The 21,706-nt window shown below is 43.5% G+C and overlaps 1 protein-coding gene across 1 annotated transcript; it reads left to right on the top strand.

Annotated features, from left to right (window-relative positions):
- Positions 1-8,622: 8,622 nt before the first annotated feature.
- LOC109878816 (extracellular calcium-sensing receptor-like) lies at positions 8,623-13,683 on the top strand. Its single transcript, XM_031795419.1, has 7 exons — positions 8,623-8,945; positions 9,391-9,685; positions 10,192-10,481; positions 10,698-10,987; positions 11,202-11,422; positions 11,810-12,155; positions 12,426-13,683. The coding sequence occupies exons 1-7, from the start codon at positions 8,656-8,658 to the stop codon at positions 13,340-13,342; spliced, it is 2,649 nt and encodes an 882-aa protein (XP_031651279.1). The 5' UTR covers positions 8,623-8,655; the 3' UTR covers positions 13,343-13,683.
- The last annotated feature ends 8,023 nt before the right edge of the window (positions 13,684-21,706 follow it).

Below are 21,706 nucleotides of genomic sequence, written 5' to 3'. Positions count from 1 at the left end.
GACATGTTTCTACAGACTGTAAACAGAACTTTTTGGACTTTTCATCCGACCTTTCGGCTGGACTTGCACGCGCGTTTGAATTTGTTTACCAAACGATCTAACAAAGGAAGGTATTTGGACATAAATTATAAACTTTATCGAACAAATCAAACATCTATTGTGTAACTGGGATTCCTGGGAGTGCATTCTGATGAAGATCATCAAAGGTAAGTGAATATTTATAATGCTATTTTTTACTAATGTTGACTACACAACATGACGGATATCTCATTGGCTGTTTTGGTCTCTGAGTGCCGTACTCAGATTATTGCATGGTCTGCTTTTTCCGTAAAGTGTTTTTGAAATCTGACACAGCTGTTGAATTAAGGAGAGGTTTATCTAAAGTTCCTTGTATAACAGTTGTGTCTTTCATCAATGTTTATTATGAGTATTTCTGTGAATTGATGTGGCTCTCTGACCCAACATAATCGTTTGTGGTGCTTTCGCTGTAAAGCCTTTTTGAAATCAGACACTGTGGCTGGATTAACGAGAATTTTGGTGTAAAATACTTGTATGCTAGAGGAATTTTAATTATTAGATTTTTGTTGTTTTGAATTTGGCTCCCTGCACTTTCACTGGCTTGTTGGCTGGGTGGGACGCTACCGTCCAACATATCCGGTTGAGACCGAGTCTGCGTCTCTCAAAATGGATAGGCAGACCATTCCATAACATTTAAGCTCTATAGGAGAAAGCCCTGCCTCCAGCTGTTTGCTTAGAAATTCTAGGGACAATAAGGAGGCCTTCGTCTTGTGACCGTAGCATATGTGTAGGTATTCACGTCAGGACCAAATCAGAAAGATAGATAGGAGCAAGTCCATTTAATGCATTGTAGGTTAGCAGTAAAACCTTGAAATCAGCACTAGTCTTAACAGGAAGCCAGTGTAGAGAGGCTAGCACTGGAGTAAATTTATCAAATTCTTTGGTTCTATTCAGGATTCTAGCAGCCGTATTTAGCACTAACTGAAGTTTATTTAGTGCTTTATCCGGGTAGCCGGAAAGTAGAGCATTGCAGTAGTCTAATCTAGAAGTGGCAAAAACATATTTCTGCATCATTTTTGGATAGAACATTTCAAATTTTTGCAATGTTATGTTATGGAAAAAAGCTGTCCTTGAAACAGTCTTGATATGTTCATCAATAGAGAGATCAGGGTCCAGATTTATGCCGAGGCACTTCACAGTTTTATTTGAGACAACTGTACCACCATTAAGATTAATTGTCAGATCCAACAGAAGATCTCTTTGTTTCTTGAGACTTAGAACTAGCATTTCTGAGTTAAAAAGTAAAACCTGTGCCGCCATCCACTTCCTTGTGTCTGAAACACTTTGGGGCTTCACCATGTTTCATCGAAATGTATAGCTGTGTATCATCCGCATAGCAGTGAAAATCAACCAAGATGTAAAATAAATAGTGAAAACAATAGAGTTGATTTGTCAGAGGACAAACCATCCACAGAGAAAAACTGATATCTTTCTGACAGATAAGATCTAAACCAACCAGGCCAGAACTTGTCCATGTAGACTAATTTGGGTTTCAAATCTCTACAAAAGAATGCTGTGATTGATGGTATCAAAAGCAGCACTAAGGTCTAGGAGCACGAGGACAGATGCAGAGCCTTGGTCTGACGCCATTAAAAGGTAATTGACCACCTTCACTAGTGCAGTCTCAGTGCTATGATGGGGACTGGAAGCAGCTCTTTCAGTAGTTTAGTTGGAATTAGGTCCAGTATGCAGCTTGAAGGTTTAGAGGCCATTGCTATTTCCATCAATGTGTCAAGAGATTCAAAAACTTGAGTGTCTCCCTTGATCCTAGGTCAGTGTTGCGCAGACTCAGGACAACTTTGGAGAAATATGCATATTTAAAGCAATGTCCGTAATTTGTTTTCTAATGATTATGATCTTTTCATCAAAGAAGTTCATGAATTTATCACTTCTGATGTAAAATGTCGTAGGAAATTTCCTCTATTTACCAAATCATGGGAGCAAACCACACACACAAGTCAGAGTTAGTTATCAAAGTCCATCTTTAATTATCTGACCTCTGTCACAATCCTGTGACTCTCAGGTAATTCAGTGTCTCTCAGTGAATTCTCTGAGAGCCCCCCCTACATTGCAATAGCATTTTCACTTTCAACAGTTCAGTATCTCTAATGAAAAGTTGAGAGTCCCAACACAATGGCAAATGGGATCCTTTATAGCAAAGATACACAGGATAAGACAGCATCGGCATAATTCATTGTTCAGCTTTGTCTCCTCTCTCAACCAATCCTCCATATCTACAGGCATATATCAAATTGTCATTGAGATACAACCAATTCTAAATACAACCAATCCTGGACAAACTCACAGAGAGGAGAATGCGGCTATAGGTTAAGATAGAAACAACATTAGAGGGAGCATAGAATGATTCCAGACACTGCCACCCTCCTTTCCCTGCTGGGAAAGGTAGGGAGGAAAAGATATGTTTACACATGATGACACTTTGACCTCTCCCCTCTCTGCGGCCCATCAACTTAGTCTTGACATAGAACGGACAACTGCAACCCGCCACAGTAATATACAAAAATACCATTCTGATGAGAAGTAACTTACACATATTTGATGAATATAAAACATCTTACATATGTTACCAACAAATTCTGATTATTTCCACAACAAAAATCCATCCTCTCTTGGGGAATGCTACTTTTTAGTTAGCTTTGCGACAGTATCAAAATACATTTTGGATTGTTCTTACTCTCCTCTATTAAATTGGAAAAATAGGATGATTTAGCAGCAGTGAGGGATCTTCGATACTGCACGGTACTGTCTTTCCATTCCAAGCTAATCAGAAGACTTCCAGTTTGGTGTAGTGCCACTTCCGACTCGGCTATTTTTTGTATACCAGGGAGCTAGTTTATAATGACAAATATTTTTCGTTTTTAGGAGTGCGACTGAATCTAGGTATTATGTAAGGTTAAAATAAGTTCCTCAGTTACGTAAGTGGTTAACCTGTTGCGTCGAGCCATCCCGGATCCGGGATCGTGAATACAGCCTCAAGCTCATTACCATAACGCAACGTTAACTATTCATGAAAATCGCAAATGAAATGAAATTAATATGCTAGCTCTCAAGCTTAGCCTTTTGTTAACAAAACTGTCATCTCAGATTTTCAAAATATGCTTCTCAACCATAGCAAAACAAGCATTTGTGTAACAGCTAGCGCAGCTAGCGTAGCATTTAGCGTTAGCATTAGCAGGCAACATTTTCACAAAAACCAGAAAATCATTCAAATAAAATCATTACCTTTGAAGAACTTCAGATGTTTTCAATGAGGAGACTCTCAGTTAGATAGCAAATGCTCAGTTTTTCCTGAAAGATTATTTGTTTAGGAGAAATCGCTCCGTTTGGTGCGTCACGTTTAGCTACGAAAAAAACCTGTATCCAGGAGAGTAATTATCCCCGCAGCTCATTAGCATAACACAACGTTAACTATTCATGAAAATCGCAAATGAAATGAAATTAATATGCTAGCTCTCAAGCTTAGCTAGCGCAGCTAGCGTAGCATTTAGCGTTGGCATTAGCAGGCAACATTTTCACAAAAACCAGAAAAGCATTCAAATAAAATCATTACCTTTGAAGAACTTCAGATGTTTTCAATGAGGAGACTCTCAGTTAGATAGCAAATGCTCAGTTTTTCCTGAAAGATAATTTGTTTAGGAGAAATTGCTCCGTTTGGTGCATCACATTTGGCTACCAAAAAAACCCGAAAATTCAGTCTTCAAAATGCTGAACTTTTTTCCAAATTAACTCCATAAAATCGACTGAAACATGGTAAACGTTGTTTAGAATCAATCCTCAAGGTGTTTTTCACATATCTCTTCATGATATATCGTTCGTTGAAAGCCTCCTCTCTCCTCTCAATCACTGGATGACTGCGTGCAGCTTGTAGATTACGCACCAATTTAGACAAAGGACACCGGGCGGACCTCTGGTAAATGTAGTCTCTTATGGCCAATCTTCCAATGATATGCCTACAAATACGTCACAATGCTGCAGACACCTTGGAGAAACGATAGGAAGGGCAGGCTCATTCCCGGCGCATTCACAGCCATATAAGGAGACAATGGAAAACAGAGCTTCAAAAATTCTGCCCATTTCCTGGTTGAAGTTTCATCTTGGTTTCGCCTGTAGCATGAGTTCTGTGGCACTCACAGATAATATCTTTGCAGTTTTGGAAAAATTAGAGTGTTTTCTTTCCAAAGCTGCCAATTATATGCATAGTCGAGCATCTTTTCGTGACAAAATATTGCGCTTAAAACGGGCACGTTTTTTTAATCCATAAATTAAAAGAGCGGCTGCCAACACACTGACTCAACTCCAGCCACTTTAATAATGGGAATTGATGGGAAATTATGTAAAATATATCACTAGCCACTTTAAACAATGCTACCTAATATAATGTTTACATACCCTACAGTATTTATCTCATATGTATATGTATATACTGTACTCTATATCATCTACTGCATCTTTATGTAATACATGTATCACTAGCCACTTTAACTATGCCACTTTGTTTACATACTCATCTCATATGTATATACTGCACTCAATACCATCTACTGTATCTTGCCTATGCAGCTCTGTACCATCACTCACTCATATATCTTTATGTACATATTCTTTATCCCCTTACACTTGTGTGTATAAGGTAGTAGTTTTGGAATTGTTAGCTAGATTACTTGTTGGTTATTACTGCATTGTCGGAACTAGAAGCACAAGCATTTCGCTACACTCGCATTAACATCTGCTAACCATGTGTATGTGACCAATAACATCTGCTAACCATGTGTATGTGACCAATAACATCTGCTAACCATGTGTATGTGACCATTAACATCTGCTAACCATGTGTATGTGACCATTAACATCTGCTAACCATGTGTATGTGACCATTAACATCTGCTAACCATGTGTATGTGACCAATAACATCTGCTAACCATGTGTATGTGACCAATAACATCTGCTAACCATGTGTATGTGACCATTAACATATGCTAACCATGTGTATGTGACCATTAACATCTGCTAACCATGTGTATGTGACCATTAACATCTGCTAACCATGTGTATGTGACCATTAACATCTGCTAACCATGTGTATGTGACCATTAACATCTGCTAACCATGTGTATGTGACCATTAACATCTGCTAACCATGTGTATGTGACCATTAACATCTGCTAACCATGTGTATGTGACCAATAACATCTGCTAACCATGTGTATGTGACCATTAACATCTGCTAACCATGTGTATGTGACCATTAACATCTGCTAACCATGTGTATGTGACCATTAACATCTGCTAACCATGTGTATGTGACCACTAACATCTGCTAACCATGTGTATGTGACAAATACAATTTGATTTGATTTGATTTGATTTGGAATACTAAGAATACTAAGAATACATGTTTTTTCCATGATAGTCTGACCAGGTGAATCAGGGTGAAAGATACGATCCGTTATTGATGTCACTTGTTAAATCCATTTCAATCAGTATAGATGAAGGGGAATAGTTTTAAGCCTTGAGACAATTGGGACATGGATTGTGTATGTCAAATCAAATTAAATCAAATCAAATTGTATTGGTCACATACACATGGTTAGCAGATGTTAATGCAATTGTAGCCAAATGCTTGTGCTCCTAGTTCCGACTATGCAGTAAAATCTAACAAGTAATCTAACAAATTCACAACATCTTATTCAACCTTATTTACACAAATGTAAAGGTATGAATAAGAATATGTACCTATAAATATATGGATGAGCGATGGCTCTGCAGCATAGGCAAGATGCAGTAGATGGTATAGAATACAGTATATACAGTGTGGCAAAAAAGTATTTAGTCAGCCACCAATTGTGCAAGTTCTCCCACTTAAAAAGATGAGAGAGGCCTGTAATCTTCATCATAGTACACTTCAACTATGACAGACAAAATGAGAAAAAATAATCCAGAAAATCACATTGTAGGATTTTGTATGAATTTATTTGCAAATTATGGTGGAAAATTACTTTATTTTAATTTTTAAGTTACAGATCCAGTTGCAGCGTGTTCAGACGAATCTTTTTGAATTGTGTTTCCGAGCTATGTGTCACGACTTCCGCCGAAGTTGGCTCCCCTGCCTGTTCGGGCGGTGCTCGGCTGTCGTCGTCACTGTCCTACTAGCCACTACCGATCCCTTTTTCGTTTGTCTGTTGGTTTTGTCTTATTAGTTTCACCTGTGTGTATTTTAGTTTATTCGCGTCCTTATAAATAGTAGGTTGATCCGCCCTTGTTTTGTGCGGGATTGTTTTTGTTACTCTGTTGTATGGTGGTTTTCGTGTGGTTATTCTCCGGACTACTTTGGTCCTGTGTTTGGGCTGGTAAATTGTATGCGCCCTGTATGTTGGCATGACCGGTTTTGTGCGCCGGAGAATAAATTGACAGTCTACTGAACCCTGCTCTCTGCGCCTGATTCCACCCACCACTCCTAGTAAATCGTGACACTATGCGAGATTTCTGGGATTTCAACCCTCTGTAAATAAGTCAGTTCTTAACCTAAAGACTTAAAACTCAATATTCTATAAGTGCCTACCCCAAGGAGGATATGTGTTCACTTTCAAACCGGAAGTGCCTTAAAATGCTGTCATTTTAAAATGGTGCACTTAAAATGGTGCTGTTTCGAAGGGTTAAAAAGGTCCCCGTAGCAAGGCATGGAAAAAAGTGGATTTTCAGCACCAATTAAAGTCTTGCTCGGGCACCGAATGACCTATCGAGCCAGAACTTGGGATTCGGGGTCGCCTCAGCTAGGCCTACACATAATGTCAGAACTGGACCCGCAGCTAGAATGTAACTTCGTGTTTTATGTTTTTATTATGGTTTGAACAGAAGGCGCTGTGTATTTTGGGCCAGCTCTGAAATATGTGATAGTTGGCTTCTAAACGAGTTGGAAAAAGTGGGTGTGGTGTCAGTTTGTATCAGTTTGGTTTCAAAATTCTATCTAATTGACTGATGGACGGTGACTTGCTGGCTGACTTTTGTCCATTTGTAATATGTTTAAACAGTTAGGTACCATCAGCAAAATGACATTCTGAAATCAACACCAACGAGTGATGGAGAGGATCCAGAATCACTGCCCGGCCATCCCGAGTTCATCGGGCCAGTCAATTTTGCATTTCTGCAGGATTTTGGAGCATGACAAATCGTGAAGGTAAATGCCCATTGAAACATATTGCAAATGCACGTGCATTTGCAATATGATTCAACAGTGAAAAACATCACCAAATGGACATGATGAAATCAACACAACGAGCGATGGATAGGAACCACTATCACAGCCCGGTCATCCCGAATTCATCAGGCCAGTCAATTTTGCATTTCTGCAGGATTTTTGAGCATGACAAACTTGTGATGGTAAATACACATTGATACATGCTGCAAATGCACAGCCGTGCACCTGGTGATTGGAATGGGTTACCAGAGAGAAGTGACTTCTTTACTGCCCTTCTTGACCCTTGGCCACCCTCCAAAAGTCCTCGCCTGACTGTGCATGGAGATGCACTCACACCTGCTTGCTGCCATTCCTGAGCCATCTCTGTACTGGTGGTGCCCCAATCCCGCAGCTGAATCAACTTTAGGGGACGGTCCTGGCGCTTGCTGGACTGTCTTGGGCGCCCTGAAGCCTTCTTCACAACAATTTAACTACTCTATTTGAAGTTCTTGATTACGGCACATGCTTCCCTGCAGGTAACCATGGTTGACAGAGGAAGAACAAAGATTCCAAGCACCACCCTCCTTTTGAAGCTTCCAGTCTGTTATTCAAACTTAATCAGCATGACAGAGTGATCTCCAGCCTTGTCCTCGTCAACACGCACACGTGTGTTAACTAGAGAAACACTGACATGATGTCAGGTGGTCCTTTTGTGGCAGAGCTGAAATACAGTGGAAATGTTTTTGGGGATTCAGTTCATTTGCATGGCAAGGAGGGATTCATCTGATCACTCTTCATAAGATTCTGGAGAATATTAAAATTGCTATCATACAAACTGAGGCAGCAGACTTTGTGAAAATTTATATTTGTGTCATTCTCAAAACTATTGGCCATGACTGTATAGTCATGGCCAATAGTTTGGCACTAAAGGGACACTTTAGTGCCAAATATAAGGATGTAACCCCCACATGTTAAAATAAAAAATGTATTAATACATTCTGATCTTTCTTCTCAGATAAAGGACAGACACTTGAGAACAAGCTTCCTTTAGAGCCAGCGTGCCAAGAGGACAAGACTGTAGAGGAAATATAAGAGAGCCAGATGGTCATTGTGTGTTTACTGTATGTTTACGTCTATCTAAACCATTACAGTCAACGTAGGGCTGATGCTGCTGCATTTTCCCTCTATAGCTGAAAGAAGCAGGACCTGACTGGGTGAGCCTCTAACCACTCCCTCCCTGGCATGGCCATACCCACAGTGTGGCCCCTAGAGGAATCCCCACACAGGTTCAGTGGGTATTTAAATGAGATTAGAGAGGTAACCTAACCTATGTGGGTCTGTGTGGCACTGTAGTACTCCGTACCTTCTACACATCAGGGGAATGAGGCTGTCTCCGGCTCCTGCTCTCGATCCAAGTCTCGCTGGTAGTCTGGTTCTACTCCATCTAGCTGTGGTGGCTGGTGGGCTCGCCTTGCTCTCGTCTGCCTCTGACTCTGACTCTGCCTCTGGGATGGAGTCTGTCAGATGCAGGCTCCAAGGCACCCCTCGTCCTCCAGCGTTCTCCCAGGACGGGGACTTTGTCATCGGGGGTGTTTTCTCCATTCATTACTATATGCACACTGTGGATCACAGCTACACCAGCCTGCCTGAGCCCCTGCAGTGCACAGGGAGGTCAGTGAGCGCAAGAGGGAACAGGGGACAGGACTGTGGCTGTGTGGGGAGAGAGATACATTGTGTTTTAAATACAGAGGAACAGTGTTTTGAAGACAGATAAACAGTGTGTTTACAAACAGATAAACAATATTTTAAAGACAGATTAACTGTGTTTTAAAGACATATGAAAAGCATTTAAAGACCAATAAACCGTGTTTTTAAGACAGATTAAAAGTGTGTTTGCATCCGAGAGAGTAGATAAAGCCTACTGTTACAAAGGGTCACATTTTCAAAAATGCAGGCAATACTACAATGTCCTCAATTACTGATAACAAAAGTGTAGGCCTATAGACAGTAAAATATGGCTAGATATTAAGATGTTTGCCCTCGTATAACCATGTATTCTATAGGCCAGTTTACCATTTAGTCAAGTGGTGCTCACTTATCTATCTTCTATTTACAGTTTGGATTCCCGTGAGTTGCGCTTCTCACGCGCCATGGTCTTCGCAGTTGAGGAGATAAACAACAGTTCAGACCTTCTACCAGGTGTCACACTCGGTTATCAAGTGCACGACTCCTGCTCCTCGGTCCCCATGGCTGTAAAAGTGGCCTTCCAACTGGCTAACGGCCTGGATCCCATGTTTGATACCGGAGAACAGTGCTCTGGATCGGCTACGGTGACAGCTATCGTGGGCGAGTCTGGCTCCACGCCAACCATCAGCATGTTGCGCATCATCGGCCCTTTCGGCATTCCTCAGGTAAACTCCTGTGGAAAGAAATCTAATATTCTCCTCTCTTTCAGGAAATAAATCCTCTTTTAACCTCCTCTATTCCAACTGTATTCTCTCTTTCAGGAACATACATTTCTGTGTGAAATTATGTTGAGAAAGTTAGGAGAACTTCTATAGGCATTTAAACATGATCTGATCTTTCATAGGCTAGGTTGTTATGGGAGACCAGGGATTGGCACCTTTTACTCATGTTTTTTACAGAACCAGTATGTCTTATTGTACTATTGTCAATATGAATAGAATGACCAAGGTCTTGGGTCGAAACGTCTTTTTCATTCTTGCGAAACGAAAAACAATAAACCGGCATATTTTTATTATCTCCCATCAAACATAATGTCTCCCTAACATCAAACTACATCAAACTACATCATACCACACAGCTAAAGAAAACAAGTAGGAAGTAGCCAATAACTGAGACTCGTTTGGCCGACATGATGTTCTTTCTCATGTTTCGACTGTCTGTTTTTACCAAGGTGAGTCACTTTTCCACCTGTGCGTGTCTGAGTGATAAGAAACAGTATCCAACCTTCTTCAGAACCATCCCCAGTGATCAGTTCCAGGCTGCCGCTCTGGCTCACCTCATCAGGCACTTCGGCTGGACCTGGATTGGGGCGGTCCGTTCCGACTCTGACTACGGTAATAACGGGATGGCTGCTTTCCTACAGGCAGCACAAGAGGAGGGAATCTGTGTGGAGTATTCTGAAGCCTTCTACCGTACCAACCCACTCAGTAGAGTGCAACGGGTGGCCGACGTGATCCGCAGGTGATCCATGATTACTGGTGAACTTTTCATTCACACAAATGCAAGACCATAATTATAAAAGCTTCAGTTATTAATTTCTCTCTTTTCCCAAAGCTGATCTTTGGGAAAAGAAAGATAAAAAGTGTTATTTAATGCTAATGTTCATGTTGACTTCACTGAGACATGCCAATTAATGACAAACATAAGCATATTTTATGATATAATCATGTTCCCCAGCTCCACAGCCCGGGTGGTGGTTGCATTTGCAGCCACTGGGGACATGAGGATCCTGCTGAGAGAGTTGGACCGCCTGCCCTCTCCACCCCGCCAGTGGATCGGAAGCGAGACCTGGGTCACTGACCCAGATATGCTGCGCTTTGCAATGTGTGCCGGGGCCATCGGATTTGGCATCCAACGCTCTGTCATCCCTGGTCTTAGGGACTTCCTCCTGGACCTCTCCCCACAGAAGGTGTCCAACTCTCCCCTGCTCACTGAGTTCTGGGAGGGAGCCTTTGGCTGTCAGCTGGGTATCTATCTATCTATCTATCTATCTATCTATCTATCTATCTATCTATCTATCTATCTATCTATCTATCTATCTATCTATCTATCTATCTATCTATCTATCTATCTATCTATCTATCTATCTATCTATCTATCTATCTATCTATCTATCTATCTATCTATCTATCTATCTATCTATCTTCCTATCATTCTGTCTCTCTCTCTGTCTGTCTGTAGGGACCTCTACAGGTGTTGGGGTTGAGGAGAAGGTGTGTGATGGCAGTGAGGATATACAGCAGCTACAGACCCCCTACACAGATACATCCCAGCTGCGTGTCACTAACATGGTGTATAAAGCTGTTTATGCCATAGCACACGCCATCCACAGCATCGTTTGTGAAGAGAGAGAAAACTCCACTGTGAACTGTGACAATCACCTCCATGTCAAACCAACACAGGTGAATGACAAGACAATGGTATAATGTCCTGATATATATGTTTATATTGACTACAAGTATGAAGGCCTAGGAGCTCTCATTATACTTTACGGCTGGTTTTGAAGTAACACCTTTGAAAAATATACAAGGTAAATGAAAGTTAAGTTTCTCTCTCTCCTTCTCTCATCCCCTTACTCCATCTCTATCTTCCAATATCTCCATCTCTCTTCCCCTCCCTCAATCTATCGCTCCATCTCTCTTCCTCTCTCCTTCTCTCTTCACCTCACTCCATCTCTATCTTCCCTTATCTCCATCTCTCTTCCCCTCTCTCTGTCTATTGCTCCATCTCTCTTACCCTCTCTACTTCTCTCTCGTCCCCTCTCTCTTCCTTGCCCTTTTAACCCCCAGGTCCTGGAGAGATTGAGGAGGGTGAACTTCTCTCAAAATGGGTACCAGGTGTCTTTCGATGCCAACGGGGACCCAGTGCCCACATATGAGCTGGTCAACTGGCAGATAGGAGAGAGTGGGAAGATGGAGTTTGTGACAGTGGGGCGCTATGATGCGTCCCTGCCTCCTGACCAGATGTTTGACATGGAGAAGGAAATCACCTGGGTAAAGAACAGTACAGAAGTACCTGTGTCAGTGTGCAGTGAGAGCTGTCCCCCAGGCACTCGTAAGGCTGTACAGAAAGGAAGGCCTGTATGCTGTTATGACTGTATCCAATGTGCAGAGGGAGAGATCAGTAATAACACAGGTAGGACTATAGGAACAGTTGGCAAAGATGTAGATGTAGTAATTTCCATCACAGTTTACTAAGTAGTGATTTATTCATATTACCAGCACTACAAAGGTAGTGTCTGTCAATCATGTTACTATTCTCAATATCTCATGTAAGCTGCAAATTAATTCAACATTCTTTATTGTAAACTGAAAAGTGCAGCATTGTGGGACATGTATTTGTAAATAAATAAAACCTGAATCTATTATTATTAACATTTGATGTCTGTTGTTTTGTCCTGGTCAGATTCTTCAGACTGTCTGATCTGTCCCGAAGAGTACTGGCCCAACGCTGAGAGAGACCTCTGTATCCTCAAACCTGTGGAGTTCCTGTCCTTCCACGAGGTCCTCGGAATCATCCTGACCGCCTGCTCTGTGGGCGGGGCTTGTCTGGCCATCGCCACGGCAACCGTCTTCTACCGCCACCGAACTTCGGCCATCGTCAGGGCCAACAACTCTGAGCTGAGCTTCCTGCTGCTCTTCTCCTTGACTCTGTGTTTTCTCTGTTCTCTTACTTTCATTGGCCGGCCCTCTGAATGGTCCTGTATGCTGCGTCACACAGCGTTTGGGATCACCTTCGTCCTCTGCATCTCTTGTGTTCTGGGGAAAACAATAGTGGTGTTGATGGCCTTCAGGGCTACACTTCCAGGCAGTAATGTCATGAAATGGTTTGGCCCTCCACAGCAGAGATTGACTGTAGTGTCCTTCACATTTGTCCAGGCTTTGATATGCACTCTGTGGTTGGTCCTGTCCCCTCCCTTCCCCATTAAAAACCTCACTACCTACAAGGAAAAGGTCCTTCTCGAGTGTGACTTAGGCTCTGTAGGGGCATTCTGGGCTGTGTTGGGTTATATAGGTCTCCTGTCTCTCTTGTGCTTTGTGCTGGCTTTTCTGGCTCGGAAGCTGCCTGATAACTTCAATGAGGCCAAATTCATCACCTTCAGCATGCTCATATTCTGTGCAGTCTGGATCACCTTTATCCCAGCTTATGTCAGCTCTCCTGGGAAGTTCACTGTAGCTGTGGAGATCTTTGCCATCATCACCTCTAGCTTTGGGTTGTTCTTTCTATTATTTGTTCCTAAATGCTTTATTATTCTGTTCAGGCCGGAGAAGAACACCAAGAAACACCTCATGGAGAAGACATCCAATGATATACGTCATTAAGAAATGATTGAGTGGAAAAAACATTGTAACGTTCAGTTATATGGTTTATCATAGAGTTAGGTAGAACTACTCTGACAGAGATAAACAACAATTTAGCAGATAATCATTGGTAACATTGTAACTATTAATGTGTAACAGGGTCACTTTAGATATTCCAATGTTATGTGAAATTGTTGCTAAATGATGTAATTAGCAGTAGCCTACAGTGGAACCACTTCCATGTTGTTGGAGAAAAGCTTTATTCCTATATGAATTGATATAACATTGAAGTGAGTGTGTTCAATTGATATTGTAATTCATCATAGTGTATATTATAATAGTATAATAAACATTGTCAGATATATTGGTGTCTTGTCAATGATTGCTTGGCCAGTCAATCCACATTTGTACCTTGTTTTTACATTCTTTACATGTGATTAATTACAGATCACAAATATGCCAAACCTTATTCACATTATTGCAACCCCTTCCACCCAGTGTCCAGTGATGATCTTCTCATGCTTACATCCCCTACTAGAGCAGTTAATTAAGACACACACTGTTCAAGAAGCCAAATAGTTTCTAGTGCAATGTAGAGTACTTCATTGCATTTAAGACCAATTCTTATTTACAATTACAGACCCAGCCAATCCCTAACACGGACGACCCTGTGCCAATTGTGCATTGCACTATGGGCCTCCAAATCACGGCCGATTGTGATGCAGCCCGGAATCAAACCAGGGTCTGTAGTGACGCCTCTAGCACTGATATGCATTTCCTTTGACCGCTGCACCCTTCTGGATCACAAGGACTGTAGTGGGCAGCAACCATTATGAGTTGTGGTTATGAGAAACACTTAACACTAAGTTGTTCTTTACTTGCAGTACCAGTCAAAAGTTTGAACACACCGACTCATTCAAGGGTTTTCTTCATTTCTATTATTTTCTACACTGTAGAATAATAATAATGACATCAAATCTATGAAATAACACATATGGATTCAGGTAGTAATCAAAAAAGTGTTAAACAAATCCAAAAATAATTTATATTTTAGATTCTTCAAAGTAGCTTGCCTTGATGACAGCTTTGCACACTCTTGGCATTCTGTCAACCAGCTTCATAAGGTAGTCAACTGGAACGCTGTCACGATCGTAAGAATGATTGGACCAAGGCGCAGCGTGCGTAGACTTCCACATGTTTTAATCAAAGAAAATCAACAAAACAAATACAGAAAACAAATGAATCGTGACGTAATTGCAGTGTTAATAGGCACTACACAAAAACAAGATCCCACAAACAACAGGTGGGAAAAGGCTGCCTAAATATGATCCCCAATCTGAGACAACGATAGACAGCTGCCTCTGATTGGGAACCATACCAGGTCAACATAGAAAACAAAAAACTAGAATGCCCATCCAAACCACACCCTGACCTAACCAAATAGAGAAATACAAAAGCTCTCTAAGGTCAGGGCGTGACAAATGCATTTCAATTAACAGGTGTTACATGTTAAAAGTTCATTTGTGGAATTTCTTTCCTTCTTAATGTGTTTGAGCCAATCAATTGTGTTGTGACAAAGTAGGGGGGGTATACAGAAGGTAGCCCCATTTGGTAAAAGACCAAGTACATATTATGGCAGCTCAAATAAGCAAAGAGAAAGGGGAGGGTGAGGGGAGGAGATCATGTCGTAAAAACAAGTAACATAGAACTATTACTAAATATTACTGGAGATACATTCATAAATAATCACACTTACTTACTCACACACACACACACACACACACACACACACACACACGCACACACACACACACACACACACACACACACACACACACACACACACACACACACACAAAAACACTTCATAGGAGATCCTGACTCAATGTCACACTCAGATGTGATTCACCTGTCTAGTGCTTGTCTCCACCCCCCACCAGGTGTCTCCCATTTCTACCTACTATCCCCTGTGCATTAATACCTGCTTGTCTCCACCCCCCACCAGGTGTCTCCCATTTCTACCCATTATCTCCTGTGTATTAATACCTGCTTGTCTCCACCCCCCACCAGGTGTCTCCCATTTCTACCCATTATCTCCTGTGTATTAATACCTGCTTGTCTCCACCCCCCACCAGGTGTCTCCCATTTCTACCCATTATCTCCTGTGTATTAATACCTGCTTGTCTCCACCCCCCACCAGGTGTCTCCCATTTCTACCCATTATCTCCTGTGTATTAATACCTGCTTGTCTCCACCCCCCACCAGGTGTCTCCCATTTCTACCCATTATCTCCTGTGTATTAATACCTGCTTGTCTCCACCCCCCACCAGGTGTCTCCCATTTCTACCCATTATCTCCTGTGCATTAATACCTGCTTGTCTCCACGTCCTACTATCCAGGTCTGTACCCAAACAATTTGAACTTCTACTTTTAAAAATCCACCTCTCTAAAAACAAGTCTCTCACCGTTGCCGCCTGCTATAGACCACCCTCTGCCCCCAGCTGTGCTCTGGACACCATATGTGAACTGATTGCCCCCCATCTATCTTCAGAGTTCGTGCTGCTAGGCGACCTAAACTGGAACATGCTTAACACCCCAGCCATCCTACAATCTAAACTTGATGCCCTCAATCTCACACAAATTATCAATGAACCTACCAGGTACCTCCCCAAAACCTTAAACACGGGCACCCTCATAGATATCATCCTAACCAACTTCCCCTCTAAATACACCTCTGCTGTCTTCAACCAAGATCTCAGCGATCACTGCCTCATTGCCTGCATCCGTAATGGGTCAGCGGTCAAACGACCGCCACTCATCACTGTAAAACGCTCCCTGAAACACTTCTGCGAGCAGGCCTTTCTAATCGACCTGGCCGGGGTATCCTGGAAGGATATTGATCTCATCCCGTCAGTAGAGGATGCCTGGATATTTTTAAAAAATGCCTTCCTAACCATCCTAAATAAACATGCCCCATTCAAGAAATTTAGAACCAGGAACAGATATAGCCCTTGGTTCTCCCCAGACCTGACTGCCCTTAACCAACACAAAAACATCCTATGGCGTTCTGCATTAGCATCGAACAGCCCCCGTGATATGCAGCTGTTCAGGGAAGCTAGAAATCATTATACACAGGCAGTTAGAAAAGCCAAGGCTAGCTTTTTCAAGCAGAAATTTGCTTCCTGCAACACTAACTCAAAAAAGTTCTGGGACACTGTAAAGTCCATGGAGAATAAGAACACCTCCTCCCAGCTGCCCACTGCACTGAAGATAGGAAACACTGTCACCACTGATAAATCCACCATAATTGAGAATTTCAATAAGCATTTTTCTACGGCTGGCCATGCTTTCCACCTGGCTACTCCTACCCCGGACAACAGCACTGCACCCCCAACAGCAACTCGCCCAAGCCTTCCCCATTTCTCCTTCTCCCAAATCCATTCAGCTGATGTTCTGAAAGAGCTGCAAAATCTGGACCCCTACAAATCAGCCGGGCTAGACAATCTGGACCCTTTCTTTCTAAAATTATCTGCCGAAATTGTTGCCACCCCTATTACTAGCCTGTTCAACCTCTCTTTCGTGTCGTCTGAGATTCCCAAAGATTGGAAAGCAGCTGCGGTCATCCCCCTCTTCAAAGGGGGGGACACTCTTGACCCAAACTGCTACAGACCTATATCTATCCTACCGTGCCTTTCTAAGGTCTTCGAAAGCCAAGTCAACAAACAGATTACCGACCATTTCGAATCTCACCATACCTTCTCTGCTATGCAATCTGGTTTCAGAGCTGGTCATGGGTGCACCTCAGCCACGCTCAAGGTCCTAAACGATATCTTAACCGCCATCGATAAGAAACATTACTGTGCAGCCGTATTCATTGATCTGGCCAAGGCTTTCGACTCTGTCAATCACCATATCCTCATCGGCAGACTCGACAGCCTTGGTTTCTCAAATGATTGCCTCGCCTGGTTCACCAACTACTTCTCTGATAGAGTTCAGTGTGTCAAATCGGAGGGTCTGCTGTCCGGACCTCTGGCAGTCTCTATGGGGGTGCCACAGGGTTCAATTCTTGGACCGACTCTCTTCTCTGTATACATCAATGAGGTCGCTCTTGCTGCTGGTGAGTCCCTGATCCACCTCTACGCAGACGACACCATTCTGTATACTTCCGGCCCTTCTCTGGACACTGTGTTAACAACCCTCCAGGCAAGCTTCAATGCCATACAACTCTCCTTCCGTGGCCTCCAATTGCTCTTGAATGCAAGTAAAACTAAATGCATGCTCTTCAACCGATCGCTGCCTGCACCTACCCGCCTGTCCAACATCACTACTCTGGACGGCTCTGACTTAGAATACGTGGACAACTACAAATACTTAGGTGTCTGGTTAGATTGTAAACTCTCCTTCCAGACCCATATCAAACATCTCCAATCCAAAGTTAAATCTAGAATTGGCTTCCTATTTCGCAACAAAGCATCCTTCACTCATGCTGCCAAACATACCCTTGTAAAACTGACCATCCTACCAATCCTCGACTTTGGCGATGTCATTTACAAAATAGCCTCCAATACCCTACTCAACAAATCAAATCAAATCAAATTTATTTATATAGCCCTTCGTACATCAGCTGATATCTCAAAGTGCTGTACAGAAACCCAGCCTAAAACCCCAAACAGCAAGCAATGCAGGTGGAGAAGCACGGTGGCTAGGAAAAACTCCCTAGAAAGGCCAATACCTAGGAAGAAACCTAGAGAGGAACCAGGCTATGTGGGGTGGCCAGTCCTCTTCTGGCTGTGCCGGGTGGAGATTATAACAGAACATGGTCAAGATGTTCAATGTTCATAAATGACCAGCATGGTCGAATAATAATAAGGCAGAACAGTTGAAACTAGAGCAGCAGCACAGTCAGGTGGAAGTTGAAACTGGAGCAGCAGCATGGCCAGGTAGACTGGGGACAGCAAGGAGTCATCATGTCAGGTAGTCCTGGGGCATGGTCCTAGGGCTCAGGTCAGTTGAAACTGGAACAGCAGCATGGCCAGGTGGACTGGGGACAGCAAGGAGTCATCATGTCAGGTAGTCCTGGGGCATGGTCCTAGGGCTCAGGTCCTCCGAGAGAGAGAAAGAAAGAGAGAAGGAGAGAATTAGAGAACGCACACTTAGATTCACACAGGACACCGAATAGGACAGGAGAAGTACTCCAGATATAACAAACTGACCCCAGCCCCCCGACACAAACTACTGCAGCATAAATACTGGAGGCTGAGACAGGAGGGGTCAGGAGGGGTCATCCAACAAATTGGATGCAGTCTATCACAGTGCAATCCGTTTTATCACCAAAGCCCCATATACTACCCACCATTGCGACCTGTACGCTCTCGTTGGCTGGCCCTCGCTTCATACTCGTCGCCAAACCCACTGGCTCCATGTCATCTACAAGACCCTGCTAGGTAAAGTCCCCCCTTATCTCAGCTCGCTGGTCACCATAGCATCTCCCACCTGTAGCACACGCTCCAGCAGGTATATCTCTCTAGTCACCCCCAAAACCAATTCTTTCTTTGGCCGCCTCTCCTTCCAGTTCTCTGCTGCCAATGACTGGAACGAACTACAAAAATCTCTGAAACTGGAAACACTTATCTCCCTCACTAGCTTTAAGCACCAACTGTCAGAGCAGCTCACAGATTACTGCACCTGTACATAGCCCACCTATAATTTAGCCCAAACAACTACCTCTTTCCCAACTGCATTTAATTTTAATTTATTTATTTATTTTGCTCCTTTGCACCCCATTATTTTTTTATTTCTACTTTGCACATTCTTCCATTGCAAAACTACCATTCCAGTATTTTACTTGCTATATTGTATTTACTTTGCCATCTTGGCCTTTTTTGCCTTTACCTCCCTTCTCACCTCATTTGCTCACATTGTATATAGACTTGTTTATACTGCATTATTGACTGTATGTTTGTTTTTACTCCATGTGTAACTCTGTGTCGTTTTATCTGTCGAACTGCTTTGCTTTATCTTGGCCAGGTCGCAATTGTAAATGAGAACTTGTTCTCAACTTGCCTACCTGGTTAAATAAAGGTAAAATAAAATAAAATAAATAAAAACCCCCCACCAGGTGTCTCCCATTTCTACCCATTATCTCCTGTGTATTAATACCTGCTTGTCTCCACCCCCCACCAGGTGTCTCCCATTTCTACCCATTATCTCCTGTGTATTAATACCTGCTTGTCTCCACCCCCCACCAGGTGTCTCCCATTTCTACCCATTATCTCCTGTGTATTAATACCTGCTTGTCTCCACCCCCCACCAGGTGTCTCCCATTTCTACCCATTATCTCCTGTGTATTAATACCTGCTTGTCTCCACCCCCCACCAGGTGTCTCCCATTTCTACCCATTATCTCCTGTGTATTAATACCTGCTTGTCTCCACCCCCCACCAGGCGTCTCCCATTTCTACCCATTATCTCCTGTGTATTAATACCTGCTTGTCTCCACCCCCCACCAGGTGTCTCCCATTTCTACCCATTATCTCCTGTGTATTAATACCTGCTTGTCTCCACCCCCCACCAGGTGTCTCCCATTTCTACCCATTATCTCCTGTGTATTAATACCTGCTTTTTCTGCTTGTCTGTTGCCAGTTCATCTTGTCTTGTTAGTTCTTACCAGCGAGTTTCCCCATGTTCCTGTTCTAGTCTCTGATCTTTCTGCCTGTCCTGACCCTGAGTTTACCTGCCGCCCTGTACCTGCCTGTCCTGACCCTGAGTTTACCTGCCGCCCTGTACCTGCCTGTCCTGACCCTGAGTTTACCTGCCACCCTGTACCTGCCTGTCCTGACCCTGAGTTTACCTGCCGCCCTGTACCTGCCTGTCCTGACCCTGAGTTTACCTGCCACCCTGTACCTGCCTGTCCTGACCCTGAGTTTACCTGCCACCCTGTACCTGCCTGTCCTGACCCTGAGTTTCTGCCGCCCTGTACCTGCCTGTCCTGACCCTGAGTTTACCTGCCACCCTGTACCTGCCTGTCCTGACCCTGAGTTTACCTGCCGCCCTGTACCTGCCTGTCCTGACCCTGAGTTTACCTGCCGCCCTGTACCTGCCTGTCCTGACCCTGAGTTTACCTGCCACCCTGTACCTGCCTGTCCTGACCCTGAGTTTACCTGCCACCCTGTACCTGCCTGTCCTGACCCTGAGTTTACCTGCCACCCTGTACCTGCCTGTCCTGACCCTGAGTTTACCTGCCACCCTGTACCTGCCTGTCCTGACCCTGAGTTTACCTGCCACCCTGTACCTGCCTGTCCTGACCCTGAGTTTACCTGCCACCCTGTACCTGCCTGTCCTGACCCTGAGTTTACCTGCCACCCTGTACCTGCCTGTCCTGACCCTGAGTTTACCTGCCACCCTGTACCTGCCTGTCCTGACCCTGAGTTTACCTGCCGCCCTGTACTTGCCTGTCCTGACCCTGAGTTTACCTGCCACCCTGTACCTGCCTGTCCTGACCCTGAGTTTACCTGCCGCCCTGTACTTGCCTGTCCTGACCCTGAGTTTACCTGCCACCCTGTACCTGCCTGTCCTGACCCTGAGTTTACCTGCCACCCTGTACCTGCCTGACTCTGACCTGGATTTACGATCCTCTACCTGCCCTCGACCTGCCGTTTGACTTACCCTTTTGTTATAATAAATATTGGAGATTCAAACTATTGGTGCCCTGTGTCTGCATCTGGGTCTTATCCTGAGCCGTGACACACGTGACACATTAGATTCAATTCTCTCTGTGTCAGTCAGATCTTTTGAACCAGTACATATGTCAGCTGAGGATGAAGAATTAAACAGTTGGTATTGTACGTTGCTTATCCACGTTCTCAGAGAGTTTCTACATCGTTTTATTTAGCACAATAAAAGTAGAAGAATGGAAGATAAATTAATCCAAATCCAGGAAATACCTGACAGAATATTTTAAAGAGAAGAACTCACCTCAGAGAGAAACTCCAGCAGCTGGCCCTCTGTAGCGAAGGCTACCACCACGCGAGCCCTGGAGCTCTGCAGGGTGTCGGCCATGGCACGTAGCCCAGCTGGGGAGGGTGAATTGGGGATGGTAAGGTGGAACGCCAGGCAGCCTCCCTGGTCCTTCAGCTGCTGGGTAAAGGCCTGGATGCCATAGCGACTGTAGTCATCGGAGGTTCCCAGGATGCCAACCCAGCGCAAGCCGAAGTGGCTCACCAACTGGAATAAACCCCGAACCTAGGATGAGATAAAGGATTAGACAGAGAGCACTGCATAAGAGAAATTATGGGGCACATTTTCATAGCAGCAAAATCAATGTGTTCAGAGAAACATTTACTATATACCTCATTGTAATCTGGCACCTTGATTAAATTTGAATTAT

The sequence above is a fragment of the Oncorhynchus kisutch genome, linkage group LG18 (assembly GCF_002021735.2).
Source record: "Oncorhynchus kisutch isolate 150728-3 linkage group LG18, Okis_V2, whole genome shotgun sequence".
In the NCBI taxonomy this organism is placed as follows: domain Eukaryota; kingdom Metazoa; phylum Chordata; class Actinopteri; order Salmoniformes; family Salmonidae; genus Oncorhynchus; species Oncorhynchus kisutch.
This window is presented reverse-complemented; position numbering and strand designations above follow the sequence as displayed.